This window comes from Oncorhynchus mykiss, chromosome 12 (assembly GCF_013265735.2).
Source record: "Oncorhynchus mykiss isolate Arlee chromosome 12, USDA_OmykA_1.1, whole genome shotgun sequence".
Classification (NCBI taxonomy): domain Eukaryota; kingdom Metazoa; phylum Chordata; class Actinopteri; order Salmoniformes; family Salmonidae; genus Oncorhynchus; species Oncorhynchus mykiss.
The window spans coordinates 65,307,499-65,325,591 of record NC_048576.1 but is presented as its reverse complement, the minus strand read 5'-3'; the positions used below and the strand labels follow the sequence as shown (position 1 = coordinate 65,325,591).

At 44.0% G+C, this 18,093-nt stretch overlaps 1 protein-coding gene across 4 annotated transcripts in view; it reads right to left on the bottom strand.

Annotated features, from left to right (window-relative positions):
- Positions 1–18,093, bottom strand: part of kansl1b (KAT8 regulatory NSL complex subunit 1b) — an 82,046-nt gene that overhangs the window by 44,117 nt on the left and 19,836 nt on the right. For all 4 annotated transcript variants that reach the window (XM_021624577.2, XM_021624579.2, XM_036938090.1 and 1 more), the window contains exon 2: positions 7,274–8,651. In XM_021624577.2, coding sequence (XP_021480252.1) covers positions 7,274–8,562 — 1,289 coding nt within the window. In that variant the 5' untranslated portion in view covers positions 8,563–8,651. The remainder of the gene's footprint in view (positions 1–7,273; positions 8,652–18,093) is intronic.

The window sequence follows — 18,093 nt, the reverse complement described above, 5'->3', positions numbered from 1 at the left end:
CTGGCTAAACTGGAAAGCCAACCCGAAAGGTCAGCAAGCAGGAAGGAACAAGGACGTAGTGGATCCATTTGTAAATGAGTAACTTGGGTCCTTAAATCACATTGACAAGGACTCTTGGCACGGCCCTGTGAAGCACACAGAATAATTGAAGGACAGGGCACAAAAAGCCTGTTTTTCCATAGTTTGGCTAAGAGCTTAGTTCCTCTCATGCTAACTAGCCTAATGTGGGCCAAGGCTACAGGTTTATGTGCCAAACGGCCATGCAAAAAAGGAAGCTGCGCTAACATAACAGGAAACTCACTGTTGCAATTATGGCAATAAAACAGACTGAGAACCAATCAGGGCTAAGCTCTCACACACCAATAACTGCAGGAAGAGGTCGGTAACTGCTTGAGAGCTTTACTTATTTAAAACCTTGACACACCTCACAAACTAATCTTTCTCCCAATTTCCTTGCCATTGTTTTGGGGCAGAAGAATATAGAATACAGTTTTGCACTTAAAAAAAAAAATGGGATGCCAAAAGTATTGGTACAAACAAATCTCACACTCAATTTGCATGAGGTCGCATTCACATGCCCACCATCACTAAATATATTTCACAAGTTTAGCATCAGTGGGAGGAAGGATAAGGACCTAGTTCTCCATATTGAATTTGAAGGGATTGAAGGAAGGAAAGTATTGCACCGAGACCATGTGAGAATGAGTTGCTGCTGACACGTCGACAGTACTATAATACACAAGGCTTTGTGGAGAGTCCCCATAAGATGAAGGGGAGCCTGTGAGATGTGAGTACAGACAAAGAAGAGGAAGAAGGAAAAAAAAAAAAAATTAAAAAAATAAACATCCTGTTATCAAAGGCAGTGGGTTTGCATAATGGGGGCGTGGCTAGGCTCAGGCTTTTGAGACAGAGCTGCCACTTGGGCTGACAGGGAGGCGCTGGTCTCCGGAAGAGGCCAAAATGGAGCAGACAGTGGAATGCACCAGAAAAAGGCCTTTCATCATCCTGAGTCAGTGCACTGCAGCACTAAGGCTGAAGGAGCAGAACATCAGAGAGCCCATATCAATAAAGCATCTTAGAGTAGGAGTGCTGATCAAATATCAGTTTTGGATCCTAATGAAAAAGATAATGTGGACAGATCCTAGATCAGCCCTGCTACTCAAGACACTTTGTGGATTAGGGCCCAGAGCCTTCTAGGTCATGTTTAAAATCGGACACTTACCTGCACAGGTGACCTGTCCTGCATTTCCAACATGTTCCTGTTGCTCCCCCCAAAAATGAGTAGATATGGATGAGTAGATATGAATCCAAAAACAACCCCAGTTAGGTAGAACCGATAGCAACAGTTCATAGAACAGTTTTATTCATGAATGCATAATATTTAGGCCTAGTGGGTTATGGGAAGGAGTGAAACAGTTGGCCTACAGGGCGCTACAAGACCTTGCCTGGAAGACAGCCAAAGGTTAATGATTACAAATGGAGGATATAAGGCCAACCAACAGGGCCTAAAATGAACACTGGCTACCTGCCAAACGCAGGTAGATTTAGGCTTTGCCGGGAAAGAACGTCTAATTCACCAGCCACGTTGGCGCATGGTAACACGTCGGACTCAAAATTGTGAGCGCTTCATAAAAAGAGTCAAGTATGGGCACAAGTGCGAGTTGTGCTTTGTAGCAAAATAAATGTTGGTCTAATTTACTTGAATGACTTCTAAAGTGAGACTTTGTCCTCGTGTTACTTATCCATTTACGTAGCTTTGTTCACAAGCTCGGTTGCTTTTCAATGTTTGAGTTTGCTCACACAGCTAACAAAAAGAGACATCGTTGGCCTCTACTAGTGACATTGTAGCAGGCACAAGTGATGACTCGAGTGGCCCTGTTACCAAGGTAACCTTAAAGGGGGAGCAAAACATTTGAAAAAACACTCAGGTCACAGAATATTTAACTAAATTGAGCAACATACCACGTTACTTGTTTTAGAAACATTACAAGCATGCTCATCCAATTTTTTCTTTGTGTAACTATGGCAAAACAGATATTTTGTCTGGCAAAAACAAAAGAGATGTATATTAAAATGTAGATTAATATATATATATATATATATATATATATATATATATATATATATATATATATATATATATATATATATATATATATATATATATATATATATTAATCTACATACATACATACATACATACATACATACATACATATTAATCTACATACATACATATTAATCTACATATACACACACATATACACACACAAATATACACTGCTCAAAAAAATAAAGGGAACACTAAAATAACATCCTAGATCTGAATGAATGAAATATTCTTAAATACTTTTTTATTTACATAGTTGAATGTGCTGACAACAAAATCACACAAAAATGATCAATGGAAATAAAATGTATCAACCCATGGAGGTCTGGATTTGGAGTCACACTCAAAATTAAAGTGGAAAACCACACTACAGGCTGATCCAACTTTGATGTAATGTCCTTAAAACAAGTCAAAATGAGACTGAGGCCTGTAGGCCTCCACGTGCCTGTATGACCTCCCTACAACGCCTGGGCATGCTCTTGATGAGGTGGCGGATGGTCTCCTGAGGGATCTCCTCCCAGACCTGGACTAAAGCATCCGCCAACTCCTGGACAGTCTGTGGTGCAACGTGGCGTTGGTGGATGGAGCGAGACATGATGTCCCAGATGTGCTCAATTGGATTCAGGTCTGGGGAACGAGCGGTCCATAGCATCAATTCCTTCCTCTTGCAGGAACTGCTGACACACTCCAGCCACATGAGGTCTAGCATTGTCTTGCATTAGGAGGAACCCAGGAGGAACCCAGGGCCATCCACACCAGCATATGGTCTCACAAGAGGTCTGAGGATCTCATCTCGGTACCTAATGGAAGTCAGGCTACCTCTGGCGAGCACATGGAGGGCTGTGCGGCCCCCCAAAGAAATGCCACCCCACACCATGACTGACCCACCACCAAACCGGTCATGCTGGAGGATGTTGCAGGCAGCAGAACGTTCTCCACGGCGTCTCCAGACTCTGTCACGTCTGTCACATGTGTTCAGTATGAACCTTTCATCTGTGAAGAGCACAGTGCGCCAGTGGCGAATTTGCCAATCTTGGTGTTCTCTGGCAAATGCCAAACGTCCTGCACGGTGTTGGGCTGTAAGCACAACCCCCACCTGTGGACGTCGGGCCCTCATACTACCCTCATGGAGTCTTTCTGACCGTTTGAGCAGACATGCACATTTGTGGCCTCCTGGAGGTCATTTTGCAGGGCTCTGGCAGTGCTCCTCCTTGCACAAAGGCGGAGGCAGCGGTCCTGCTGCTGGGTTGTTGCCCTCCTACGGCCTCCTCCACGTCTCCTGATGTACTGGCCTGTCTCCTGGTAGCGCCTCCATGCTCTGGACACTACACTGACAGACACAGCAAACCTTCTTGCCACATCTCGCATTGATGTGCCATCCTGGATGAGCTGCACTACCTGAGCCACTTGTGTGGGTTGTAGACTCCGTCTCATGCTACCACTAGAGTGAAAGCACCGCCAGCATTCAAAAGTGACCAAAACATCAGCCAGGAAGCATAGGAACTGAGAAGTGGTCTGTGGTCACCACCTGTAGAACCACTCCTTTACTGGGGGTGTCTTGCTAATTGCCTATAATTTCCACCTGTTGTCTATTCCATTTGCACAACGGCATGTGAAATTTATGGTCAATCAGTGTTGCTTCCAAAGTGGACAGTTTGATTTCACAGAAGTGTGATTGACTTGGAGTTACATTGTGTTGTTTAAGTGTTCCCTTTATTTTTTGAGTAGTGTATATATACATTTTTTAAATCTACCTTCCACAGTGGCTGGTATACAAAAAAACATGTTTAGGCTCTTCCAACCAAGCATCAAGCCCTCCAGTAAAACCCTCAATGATGCTAATCTTCACATAAGCTTTGTTGTGTCACTTTGACAAGGACAGAAAGGCCACAAACAAACAAGCAGCCTCGTACACAGAGACCATACTCATCACGTGACACACAGACATCAAAAGCAAACCGGTCATTCTGTGTCAAAGAGAACTATTGGGTTGTAAAATGAGACCAAATCAAAACAAGACAATTGCTCTGCTTTTAGATTTTCACAAGGAGTTAACACTCTGGGGGGGGGGGGGGGGTTAACCATCACCGCTTAGCTTCAGACAGCACATTATATTGTGTGTGTGTGTGCGCGTGTGTAGCGTTGCACGGTATACCGAGACGGCAGGAGCTTTTTGATACTAGAACATGAAAAACTGTCTGGAACTAGAATTGTTACTTTCGGTACTTTGTCAAATGCGTCTCGTGTCATCTACTGATTGAGAGAGAACCAAGTCTGTCTATCAGCGCAGCCGATGTCCCCTTATAGTGTGAGAGCACCGTGCCTGCTCCACATACTCATAGCTAGCTCTAGGAACCACTGCACTTCCTTGGGAGCCTGGGCTGCACCACCACTTATGTTGCAAAGAAGTTAACACAATTGAATAATGCAACACGGTATGTAGGCATTTTGAAACCGTTAATTACTCTTCACCAACATATAACCATTACAACACTTTACAATGCAAGATGATACCGGTAGCTTCCAGCTTTGTAGGCTAGCTTTCCTTGGTTAGCTGAAGCTAACATCAATTCACTGCCCTAGTACCTTGTTTTTGATAATATACAAACCATAAATCAAAAATATTGCTGATTTCAACACGGATTGTCACCAAAAACAATTACTTTTCTTCCTCCTATGGGCCCCGCCTCAAGTCTCTCAATATCATCTTTGCTTGAGCCTCGAAAATGACTGTGTGAATGACATCATGGGTCTTAAAAGACACAGCACACTTTTATATCATATTGGATGATATATAACCTAGCTATGACAGGCTAGAAGTTAATATTCTAGCGCAAGTTGGCTTGTTATGGTTGGTTGCTGCCTCGGTCTCTCACACACGCAAGGCCCGTCCTCCACCGTCTCTCCCCGCTGTATAAGCTCTGGTTAACAAAGTAGCTTACAAATGGACTTCTCTGCTGCTCCCCTAACTCAGATCCGACCATGTCTATACGCAACTAGTGGTCCTCGGGTTGGTTCGGGTCTCTATATTGAAAAACAGATTTATGCATTTTTTTTGTCCGGGTGGGAAAGCCCCAGGTCCATTTCAGAACAGGTCCAACTTTTTAGACCTCTACTTGAGAGGCCCAACATAACAACCGCTGTCACAACAGACAATACCAGGAACATTTTAAATGATGTCACAGAAACTGGACTTGGGCAACAAATAGGGTGCCTTTAAATGTTTCGTATTTAGCCAAATAAACTAAAATGAACTATTAACTGTTGGCATTTCATTTTCCTGCTGTACCTTAACCACAAAACGTACCAAACCGTGGGTTTGGGTCACTGCTACACCCCTGGTGTATTTACGTGTGTTTCAGGACAAACACGGTGTGCAGACAGACAGACAAGACAGATCACACAAATCAAACCTCATGGGGTTGCTCAGAGCCAAATGTTAAAATGACCTTATAGTGGCTGCATCAACGCCACAATAGCGACTTCAACTGGTCTGGAAATAATAAACTTTTCTTACACAAGACACAACAGACATCCAGACACACACAATCGACAAGGTGGTACCATCAACAAGCTGATAACCTAAACTATGAAAAGCAGGAATAGTTCTGTGTGGTGAGTTGAAGTGTTTGCAAATATGTTCTCTGTTCATCATATAGAATGTTATGGAAGTGGATGAGTCATGTACAAGGAAAAAAAAGTGCCACCCCCCCTCTCTCGCTCCACAAGAGGAGCGCCTTGTCACTTCTTAAAGGTGCAGGTGCCACAATTTTCTTCTCCCACACAGACAGTCAGACAGAGACTGTAAAAAACAGCAGCTGTGTCATCATGCTCTCTCACTATAATCTGGCTGGAAGTAAGCCTATTTGGTCTTACGCAATTTGCCATGTGACCGACCAACTGCTTTCATCATGCCCAAATGTAGGTTATCCCTCATACCGGTCCGTCTTCAGCTTTAGTTCACAACATTCAAACAAGGCCTCGGTGACTCTGACCCACAGTCAGGCTCACGTGGAGTCCCAAATAGCTCCTTATCCGCTACATAGTGCACTACGTTTGATCCCAGCCCTATGGGCCCTGGTCCAAAGTAGTGCACTATATAGATTGGTTAGTGCCCATGGGCCACGCACTACACACAATAACCAATGGGCATGGTGGAGCTAGAATCAGAGGAAAGCCGCAGGGCTGACTATAAAAAGAGCCAAACATAGTGCCCACATGTTACTCAACTGAAAAAGGCCAATCCAACTGAATAGGAACATCTAGCGTAACCAGCAACAGCTAGCCAACGCTATTCAAAAGTTAAGGTAACATGAAACAACGTAGGACCAATACTGAATACTTCAGGTTGGATTGTCCATCTACTCCCCCATTATTTCATCTGCCTGTAAAAAGAGATGAAAACACCAACTCTGGGTTAAAATTGACTCCTGGGATGATCACATTTAGTGCCTCCTCCAATGGTCAACTAGCAAAAGATCAGCAATATCGGACATAGGATAACAACCGCACTGGAATTAACCTAACCTGGGGCCAAGATATATCCGGAAGAAGCTCTCTGCCTTCACTTCTTTGAAAACGGTGGCTTCTTAGACCCAGGCTTATCCCCGAAGACATGAAAGTGTGTTTGAAGCAGAGGATGGCACTGCACCATCAGAACAGAACAGCCTTTTATTAAAACAGGGTTTTTTAATTCACTTTCATTACCCATCAGCCATCACTTCATCAGGGTCACCTTCCACATGAAGGAGGGTGCAAGCCACATCCTCATGAACACAGGACCAGGAAGACATAGCGAGCGGACACACGCTTGTATGTAACATAAGTGGGCCTGGATTAGGCTTCCTTTCAGCAGCAGAGTGGTAACCGGAGATGAACCCTGAAACTGGCAGTGTTTCTCTGCTAAAAACGAGACTACAGATCCCCAGTGGCTAACAACCCAACAAGCCAAGCCAGGATGGAGTCCCCCCCTTCACTCACTCACTCTAGCATCTTTGTATTTTCCACTACTTCAGTCTCCGACTCCCTCTCTGCTTTCTCCCCATCCTAAATGCCAATTTAGTCAACATTACTTCATTCCAAAAGGCCCACTATCTTTATCCAATTAAATTGTCTGTCAAGCGGGGGAAAAAAATATGTTTTTCCTGTTGTCCAGGTACTTACAGAGAGATGTGTCGCTGCTCGATGTCCACCCTGGTGAGCTCGTCCTCTTCCACGTCCGTCTCTCCTCCAGAGCTGCTCTCCGTGGCGTCCGAGTCGAAGGCACTCTCCGTGGACCTCAGGTTGGTGGTTCCACTGAGAGACAAGCGCTCCAGCTCCGCCGGTACAGAGCCGTCCTTCAGGAATCGCCCAAGCCCCTCCCTCTCCTGCGGGGTGAGGGGGGTGTCCTGGCCTCCTCGTCTCCCGCCAGGTCGGAGGGCATCCAGTGGCCCCAGGGTGCTCTCCAGGAGCCCCCCCAGCTGCTGCTGGACATGGTGCTCCACCTGCTTGGCCTGAACCACCTGGAGGCGCTTCCTCAGGCGCCGCAGACGCCCCTCGATCTCGCCCTGCCGGCTCTGGCTCTGCTGAGTCCTCTCCTTAACGTCCACTCCAAGGCTGCCCAGGCCCAGAGAGGTCTGTCGGTCCGTTGGGGAAAGGGATGATGTGTCCGTGGCCAGCGATGGTGGCCGTTCTGAGGGTTTGCTGTCGGGGCAGTCCATGGGGGTGTTGGTGGAGGCTGCGGGGGGTGCTGGCTGTTCAGTGTTTCCAGCAGGGTTGTAGGACAGTCCTGTGGGCTGCTGGTGCTGCCCTCCCCCGTTAAGAGGAGAGTTTCCTCTAGAGGCAGCTGTGTGGGGTTGGGGCTGGTGCACTGGGGAGTCCAGTCCATGTCCAGCAGGAGGCCTGTTATTACCTCCATTGACTGTTGTCATACTGTCCCGGTCGCGGTCCGCCCCGTTTTTGGCCAACTTCTTGGCCACGCCGTTGACCGGTGGCGGCGAGCTTGACAGGGCAGGGGGACCACCTCCTCTGCTGTTACTCATGATGCTCTTCAGCTGCTCCTCTGACAGCTCCAGTGTCTTGTGTTTCCTGGGCAGGAAGCTGGGCAGAAGGCCGTGTTTCTGCAGTAGGACGCCTTGCAGCTTCAGTGACTCCTTGGTAGAGGGAACGGACGTCACGTCCGAGCACAGGTACGACGCCACCAGCGGCTGTAATTTCCCAAGAGGTGTGGAAGGAGCCTCGTTGCCTCGCGGCGAGTCCTCCCTCCCCTTACCTGTGATGGACCCCCCGTGGGGACCACGCTCTTCAGGGGCCTTGCGCTTGACGGTGCCGTTGCTGGAGACGAGGATGTGACTGGTGCCTCCGCTGCTCTCCACGCCGCTCGGGGAGAGGTTGGAGGAGGGCGGAGCCAGTTTGAAGCGGATGCGGTGAGCTTCGGCCGGCGCGTCGGTTAGAGCGGGCGCCATCGCAGCCATGCAGCACAGGGAGGGGGCGGGCGAGGGGGCCTCTCCCGGTGCCGAGGCCAGCTCCACACCACCCACCTACCGCCTCGCCAGAGGACAGCCTAGGAGAGAGGGGGAGTCAGAGATCTACATTAAAAACACAGCACAACATCCATGAGCCATTTCCAACGTTCATACTTGATAAATCATAATTCACTGTCATCCAAACCAAGAGCATTCTACGTAACGCTTCAAATTTGCCTATAGTAGTCATAATGATCTGGCCCTAATGCCACATTACTACTCTGCATGAAATCTGGTTGCTGACAGACAGTGAAGCTTTTATACATATGAACTCAGACATCAGTTACATGTTTCTGGAGCAGAGGAGCAGGTGCGTAGATGAAACCATAGCTGGAAGATAGAGAGTGAAGGGGGGGGGGGGGTTAATTTACCAGCAGTACTACATTGAGAGGAGCTATGCAGCTTAATTTATGTCTGCGTGGGACACAAGAGGGAACAGCTGATCTCACCAAATGTAGGTCAGAGCCCTAGCTGGAGCAAAGGCCTACCAAAACGCATCCAGACAAGGGGGATTTCAGCAGCCGATCGGAAGGTTAACAAGGTAAAAAGAAAAGGGAAGGAGCAGAGTGATGGGAAAAGTACCCTACCAGTGGTAATTTCAGTATTTTCAAAGTATTTTCCTGAAGCTCAGATGGGCTTTTAAGACCCCATAGCCAAACTAAGCTCACCATTTCAATGTGTAATTTGGTTAGATGTTGGCAGGCTGCCTGGCTAATGTAATTCAAGAACAATGGAGGGTATAGACTGATGAGAAGACAGGAAAATCATAATGGTGGAAGGAAAAATATGCAGGTGGCTGGCTGGCTGGCTTCGCAAGTGCAAATTATGCTAGCACGATACTAACATCACTGCTCAATAGAAAAATCTGTGAGTAATATTTCTAAGAAATGTTCAGTCATGAATACAAACAGGTCAGGCTGACACGACATGAAATCACTATTCATTTCCAGAGAGCGAGAGAGAGCGAGAGAGAGAGCAGACTGGTGTGTTACGTTCTGAAAGGGTGCCGTGCTGTAACACTGCAGATCCAAAGGGTGTGGTGACGGATGGCACAGGTGTTAGGTTACACTGTGCAGCTGCGTAAAAGGATAGGCTAGGCGTAAAAATCACCCAAAAAAAGGCAGTGTTCAGCTTTATAACATTTGTCTACAAAGAATGCAATAATGTAAAGAATCACGTAGGCTTCTCTTAAGCAAACATGTAGCCTACGACTTTATTAGAATGCAAAAACAATGTCCATGTTTCATCTTCAAGATAAATGCAAAGCATTTACTGGGCTATCTGACCCAGTAAATCAGGCATTCAAACTATTCCCACTTCCTAGATGTAAAATTCCTTTTTCAACTTGACTCAAAAAGATGTTGCAATACTGAATGTTTCTCAACGGGGAGGGTGTTTTATTAACTTCTTATGGCTGGGGGCAGTATTGAGTAGCTTGGATGAATAAGGTGCCCAGAGTAAACTGCCTGCTCCTCAGTCCCAGTTGCTAATATATGCATATTATTAGTATATTTGGGTAGAAAACACTGAAGTTTCTAAAACTGTTTGAATGACGTCTGTGAGTATAACAGAACTCATATGGCAGGCAAAAACCTGAGAAAAAATCCAACCAGGAAGTGGGAAATCTGAGGTTGGTCGATTTTCAACTCAGCCCCTATTGAAGATAGTGGGATATTGGTCATCTTGCACTTCCTAAGGCTTCCACTAGATGTCACCCGTCTTTAGAAACTTGTTTGAGGCTTCTACTATGAAGGGGGGCTGAATGAAAGGGGTATGAGTCAGATGGCTGCCAGCAGTCACGCGCATTCACATGAGAGGTAGCTCCCGTTGCGTTTGCTTTTCTGAAGACAAAGGAATTCTCCGGTTGGAGTATTATTGAAGTTATGTTAAAAACATCCTAAAGATTGATTCTATACATCGTTTGACATGTTTCTACTGAAACGGACCTGTAACGGAACTTTTTGACATTTCGCCTGCAACTAGTGAACGCGCTTCGTGAGTTTTGATTTGTTTACCAAAAGCGCTAACAAAAGTAGCCATTTGGACATAATATCTATAATTTATCGAACAAATCAAACATTTATTGTGGAACTGGGATTCCTGGGAGTGCATTCTAATGAAGATCATCAAAGGTAAGTGAATATTTTTGTATGTTATTTCTGACTTCTGTTGACTGCACAATATGGCGATATCTTTTTGGCTTGTTGGTTCTCTGAGCGCCGTACTCAGATTATTGCATGATTTGCTTTTTCCATAAAGCGTTTTTGATACCTGACACAGCAGTTGCATTAAGGAGAAGTTTATCTATATTTCCATGTATAACAATTGTATTTTCATCAACATTTATAATGAGTATTTCTGTAAATTGATGTGGTTCTGCAAAATCACCGGATGTTTTTGGAACTACTGAACATAATGAGGCAATGAGATTATTTTATATAAATATGAATTTTATCGAACAAAACATACATGTATTGTGTAACATGAAGTCCTATGAGTGTCATCTGATGAAGATCAAAGGTTAGTGATTCATTCTCTCTCCATTTCAGATTTTTGTGACTCCACTCTTTGGCTGGAAAAATGGCTGTGTTTTTCTGTGATATGGCTCTGACCTAACAATCATTTGTGGTGCTTTAGCTGTAAAGCCTATTTGAAAATCGGACACTGTGGTGGGATTAACAACAAGATTACCTTTAAAATTAAGATACTTGTATATTTGAGGAATTTTAATTATGAGATTTCTGCTGTTTTGAATTTGGCGCCCTGCACTTTCAGTGATCCCACTGGCTGGGATCTCAGCCCTAAGAAGATGTTGCAATACTGAATGTTTCTCAATGGGGAGGGTGTTTTATTAACAGTATCAAGTAAATATTGACCTGTGTCCCTGAATGACATTACATTCAATATTACAGCTGCACTATTTTAAGCAACAGCGCTAGCAAGCAGAAAGGCAAGAAGCTCCTAAAAAGAAACTGAAAATGCAAATAGAAACACCTTAAAAATAAGGGCAGCTGCTACGAACTGACGAGGGGGAGGAGGCATATGTTATAATCGTCCTAATCTTCTGATAATGTTTTACTCAAAATGCCTTGTGTGTGAAGGCCATGGATGGGCTGGGACAAGCTGGGACGTGGAGCTGCTGCAGTAGGGGGGAGGGGAGAGGTGTGAGGAAACAAGTTGTCCCCCATCTGGTCAACCACATCTTAGAGGACAGGACAACACTGACAACCAGTCGAACCTGAATGACAGTCAGGGCAACCAATTGGATGGCTCTGCATGATTGGTAGGTGGGGAATGTTGAACAGCAATGCAGATTAGGGCATACAGTGCCTTGCGAAAGTATTCGGCCCCCTTGAACTTTGCGACCTTTTGCCACATTTCAAGCTTCAAACATAAAGATATAAAACTGTATTTTTTTGTGAAGAATCAACAACAAGTGGGGCACAATCATGAAGTGGAACGACATTTATTGGATATTTCAAACTTTTTTAACAAATCAAAAACTGAAAAATTGGGCGTGCAAAATTATTCAGCCCCTTTACTTTCAGTGCAGCAAACTCTCTCCAGAAGTTCAGTGAGGATCTCTGAATGATCCAATGTTGACCTAAATGACTAATGATGATAAATACAATCCACCTGTGTGTAATCAAGTCTCCGTATAAATGCACCTGCACTGTGGTAGTCTCAGAGGTCCGTTAAAAGCGCAGAGAGCATCATGAAGAACAAGGAACACACCAGGCAGGTCCGAGATACTGTTGTGAAGAAGTTTAAAGCCGGATTTGGATACAAAAATATTTCCCAAGCTTTAAACATCCCAAGAAGCACTGTGCAAGCGATAATATTGAAATGGAAGGAGTATCAGACCACTGCAAATCTACCAAGACCTGGCCGTCCCTCTAAACTTTCAGCTCATACAAGGAGAAGACTGATCAGAGATGCAGCCAAGAGGCCCATGATCACTCTGGAGGAACTGTAGAGATCTACAGCTGAGGTGGGAGACTCTGTCCACAGGACAACAATCAGTCGTATATTGCACAAATCTGGCCTTTATGGAAGAGTGGCAAGAAGAAAGCCATTTCTTAAAGATATCCATTAAAAGTGTCGTTTAAAGTTTGCCACAAGCCACCTGGGAGACACACCAAACATGTGGAAGAAGGTGCTCTGGTCAGATGAAAAAAAAAAGAAAAAAAAAAAGCAACACAGCTGAACACATCATCCCCACTGTCAAACATGGTGGTGGCAGCATCATGGTTTGGGCCTGCTTTTCTTCAGCAGGGACAGGGAAGATGGTTCAAATTGATGGGAAGATGGATGGAGCCAAATACAGGACCATTCTGGAAGAAAACCTCATGGAGTCTGCAAAAGACCTGAGACTGGGACGGAGATTTGTCTTCCAACAAGACAATGATGCAAAACATAAAGCAAAATCTACAATGGAATGGTTCAAAAATAAACATATCCAGGTGTTAGAATGGCCAAGTCAAAGTCCAGATCTGAATCCAATCGAGAATCTGTGGAAAGAACTGAAAACTGCTGTTCACAAATGCTCTCCATCCAACCTCACTGAGCTCGAGCTGTTTTGCAAGGAGGAATGGGAAAAAAATTCAGTCTCTCGATGTGCAAAACTGATAGAGACATACCCCAAGCGACTTACAGCTGTAATCGCAGCAAAAGGTGGTGCTACAAAGTATTAACTTAAGGGGGCTGAAAAATTTTGCACGCCCAATTTTTCAGTTTTTGATTTGTTAAAAAAGTTTGAAATATCCAATAAATGTCGTTCCACTTCATGATTGTGTCCCACTTGTTGTTGATTCTTCACAAAAAAATACAGTTTTATATCTTTATGTTTGAAGCCTGAAATGTGGCAAAAGGTCGTAATGTTCAAGGGGGCCGAATACTTTCGCAAGGCACTGTATCTCCTCACAAAATTGAGGGAAAATGTAAGGGAGAGAAAGGATAAATGAGGGGGACAGGAAGGCCTAAGTCATTTGATTTTCTCTCAAGCCATTTCTGGAAGCACTTATCAGAAATGCTCTTTTGTGATTTGTTTTCCTAAGGCTGCTTCCCCATGTTGCTGGTTGAGTGGGGAGAAGGCTTACGTAGTGAATAGATTCTAGAACATTCTGGAGGGGTATGTTAATTTGACATGCACGGGCGGGTCAACTTCCACTGTGCTAATCTGAACCCATCATCTGTACTGCTGCTACCATATGATGAGTGGTCAGGTGGGGGTGGAAGGCCACACTTTAAAAAGGAGGGATGGGGTCACTCCAGTTGTGGACAGGGTTCCAGGACACACACGTGGTGCGCGGGTCAGCCATTTGTTCACCCTCACCAGTCAGCAATTGCTAACCCATCTGCAACCGCCCAACTATATGTGATAAAGTGAAAGAGGTTTGCACCCGACCCTAACCCGCAGTCCGAGATGGCAGATTGTTCTTTTGACATAGGGTGCAGGATTTTTGTTGCATTATTTAGACATGTTTCTGCTCATAATTTCCAATATTTTGGTAGGCCGTTAGTCATCTTGTCTATAATTAGATACACGCGGTTTCTCTTCTGTCGTTACACAGTATGCTGCCCTAGAGTACAAAATTAACCCTTGCTCACGAGAATATCATAAATCGATAAGAGTGAATGCTTCAATCTAGTTGACGTCGGTCAAGTTCTCGGTCATCTCTGATTCTCGGGGAGAAAATGCTAAATTTCCAAATGACACCAGTTTGACCGATTGTAAGGAAACAGAAAGCTGCTAAAAACAACCTAACAATGTTTCTGACAAGATTTCAGTTCCTTCTGGATGCATATTTGATGTGGCTGAAATACTAATCAGCTTTTATGATGCTGATGAAGATAGATACCGTCTGTAGAGGTGCTAACAGCGGATTTGCATTCTCTCAAGATGCTGAACAAAATAAATCATTTCTCCACTCCTGTTCCCCAGTCAAAATGTAGCCTACATTCGGTGCATTATTTTACAGCAAGAAATGCCTTACTCTGCAGGAATTAATATTAAAGCTATATAGACCTAGTCAGTGTCCAGATTTCAGTTTCCATTTAACCCATCTGAACAGTAGGCTACAATTCCCTTGACGTGCCATAGGCCTATTTGAAGTCCCCGTCTTGTGACTGTCGAATATGTATAGTGCCTCTCAATCACCACACATAACTAAATCGTTCCCAGACTTTATTTTTCTGCACCCCCCCCCCCCCCTTACTTTCAACTCTCCATTTCGCATCTTCAATGTAGCCTATAAATAGCAGAATAATTATACATTGATGGACTTTGTCCGGGTATCACTTTCTCTTTATTCAACCCGCCCGCCATCCACCTGCCCTTCCTCCACACAACATTTTATGGCCCTAAACCCGACCGACCTGCGGATTTAACCATGGGGACTGCGGGTTATGAGTCAACCCACACACACAGTCTCCGAGCAGTGTTACTTTAGCTTGGGATTGAGTCATGTCAAACTAGACACTAGAACCGTGCAGCTGTGTCAATTATCAACTGAGACAATGACATAGCAGCACCTAGCAAGGCCAGGGCAGACATAAGCCTATTTAAAGGTGAAGGAAATGATAGATGGTTAATTAAATGTATGTAGTTCTGTCCTTGAGCTGTTCTTGTCTAATGATGTTCTGTATTATGTCATTCTGTATTATGTTTCATGTTTTGTGTGGACCCCAGGAAGAGTAGCTGTTGCAACAGCTAATGGGGATCCTAATATAATACCAAATACACGCATGACTATCCAACACACACACTACTCTAGGGATGGTCACGGTTAATCAAATATCCGGATATTCGAACCTACGGTTTCTTTTCAAACACTTAAAAGTATTAATTTTGAGATTATTTTTTAGGCTTATTTTAACAATGAAAAAAGCTTCATGTAAATGATATTGTTTGTTTTCAGGAAAGAGTGATCTGTGCACAGGCAAGCAGGCTGCGCGCAGGCAGCTCAAGATTTGATTGACAGTTCTGGTTGTCTAGCGATAGACATTAATCCCGCTTCAGAAAAAGCATTACTTCAGACAAGTAAAATGCTGTAGTGCACCCTTACAAACAAACATGATGCATCTGATGCCCTGTCAAGGGTATGTATAGTATGCATGTATAAAAACTGTGGTAGATATGCAACTTCATTGCCCGACCCTAGCGGACACACATATGCACTGCTTGACTTGGACTGGAATAGATGCCGGTACTGTTCATATTTTTGTGTAGGAGCTCCACAATACTTTTGAGCTAATATTCTATAAGAGGTGCAGGAGCTCAAGAAGTAGAAAATGTGAGCTGCCGGTACTCCGCTCCGGTGAGCTCCTGCCCAAGTCAAGCACTGTACATACGTAATAGGACCATTATTCTGCATTGTGAATTGATGTGGAATATTATTTGTTAATTATAATTTTGTGGAGCTCCTGCACAGTTCAATTTATCACATCGCTAGCCAGGTCCTTGCTCAGTAGAGTGTAGCCTTTTTTGTCAAACTGGTATTTGGTTCCTTGAGAATATGTCCAGATACACAAACTCAAGCAGAGAAATTGACAGTCCCACTCTCATGATATGCACCGACTGGCATCCTATTCCCTAATGGGCCCTGGTCAAAAAAGCAGAAGCTATGTGGAAGAGACGAGCTAACCCAGGCGCCTGCTAGTAGCACATTACTAATACAGCAGCCAGGTTCAAACTCAGTTCACCAAACCTCAATCAAATAATCCTTTCGCCATTCTCTGGACTTCAGTATAAAACAAGTAGGCTACGGTACAACCCCTCCATGCTCAAATGTATGTGTTCATAATTCCCTGGTGAATGGACAGGGGTGTGAATGACAGTTTGATTCAAGTAGGGTTACATAAATTGAATGTACTTAGTAAAATTATTATACAAATATGGCCCGAGTTACATAGAAGGACAAACAAGATTCATCTAATAGCCCAAAACTGTCTGTGTGACAAGAACAGCTTGGTGCGTAGTCTACCAGAGCTGCCAGTTACCTCTTGTATCAGCTACTGCAGGCCAAGGGTTTCTTAATGGGTGCTTTCCCAAGTGTCTCTACATAGAAAAACATTTAATCAACGTAAGCCTTTGAGAGGCAGCAGGGAGGGACAGATATGAGGGAGTTATGCTGTCTGGGGAAGTCCCGTCCTACACTCTCCAAACGATGTTACAGTCTGAATGGAATCAAGAAAGAGAACACTGTTTTCCCATTCGAGGGGGGAAATAATTGTATGTTGACCAAACTTGACACGCGCATGTGCTCACAGATATACACACACACACACACACACACACACACACACACGAGTAGGCTGAAACAACTTGGGCTGTCGCTCAGCGTCACACTCATAATAAACCAGCAGAGTAAAGATCCAGTGAGGGTTTGGAATGTAAGGTGACCTCCCTTGGGCTGTTGTGTCAGAAAGTGAGATCAGACTGTGGCAATGACTCAGCAATACCTCACTCTACACTAGGCACCAACTAGACTACAGAGAACATTATGGAGGATGTTTGAAACCAGGGTCAAAACTAATACACTACAGCCTATAGGGACTTAGGGTTCGGTTCCAGTTCAGACGTAGATCAGGGATAGGGAGGAGGAACAGAGCAGTCACACACCACTCATTCAAGACACCTCTAGCATGTTTATTCACAAGGTGATGTCAGAGACAAGGAGAGAGAGAAACTATTAAACATTCACAGCACACATTTACACGTGACTTAGGCTACTTCCTTTGCATACAGTATAGTCAGTTTTTAACCTCTGGTCATTTTCATGTAAAAGCAGCCATGAGCACCACCATGTGAAGTTCATGTCAAATATGGTTCCAAATGAAAACTTAGAGTCTATATTTTTGACAACTTTTTTATTTTTATTTTTAATTTTTTTTTTACCATTTTCCATCCTCAAAATTGGGAATAAGCAAAGGCTGTGATTTCTGGTCAAACAGATGGAAAAATCTTAATAAAATAAATTTGAAATATAAAAAAAAAACACAACAATGAATTAGTAAAGGGCCCTGCCAACTAATATCAACTCTTACATTTAGTTTAAGAAACATTGGCATGTGCCTTAATTCCGTTACCAAAACCCCACATATCTTAAGATATTTTCTAAGTTATCTCGCTCATTAGGGAAGATAATTAACGTTCACGGAAGTAATAAGTAAAGGTAGAAACCATATCTATTTGGTTTCTTAATTAATAAGTGATTAAAACTTGAAATTAACCAAATTGATAACAGAATTTCCTTAAAATCAGTAAAGGAATTACTGCAATTGAATTAGCTACAATGGGAAATCATAGTAGTCAAACCAGTCTTCCCTTCCAATGGCATATTATTACATTCAACGCAACCATTTTTCATTGTTGGTTTGTGGTCAAAGCTCTCTCGGTCTTTCAAACACATAATAAACAAAAGTGAACGAAACAATTAAAAATGTAAACTTGAAAGTTTCAAAGGAACAGAGACATTT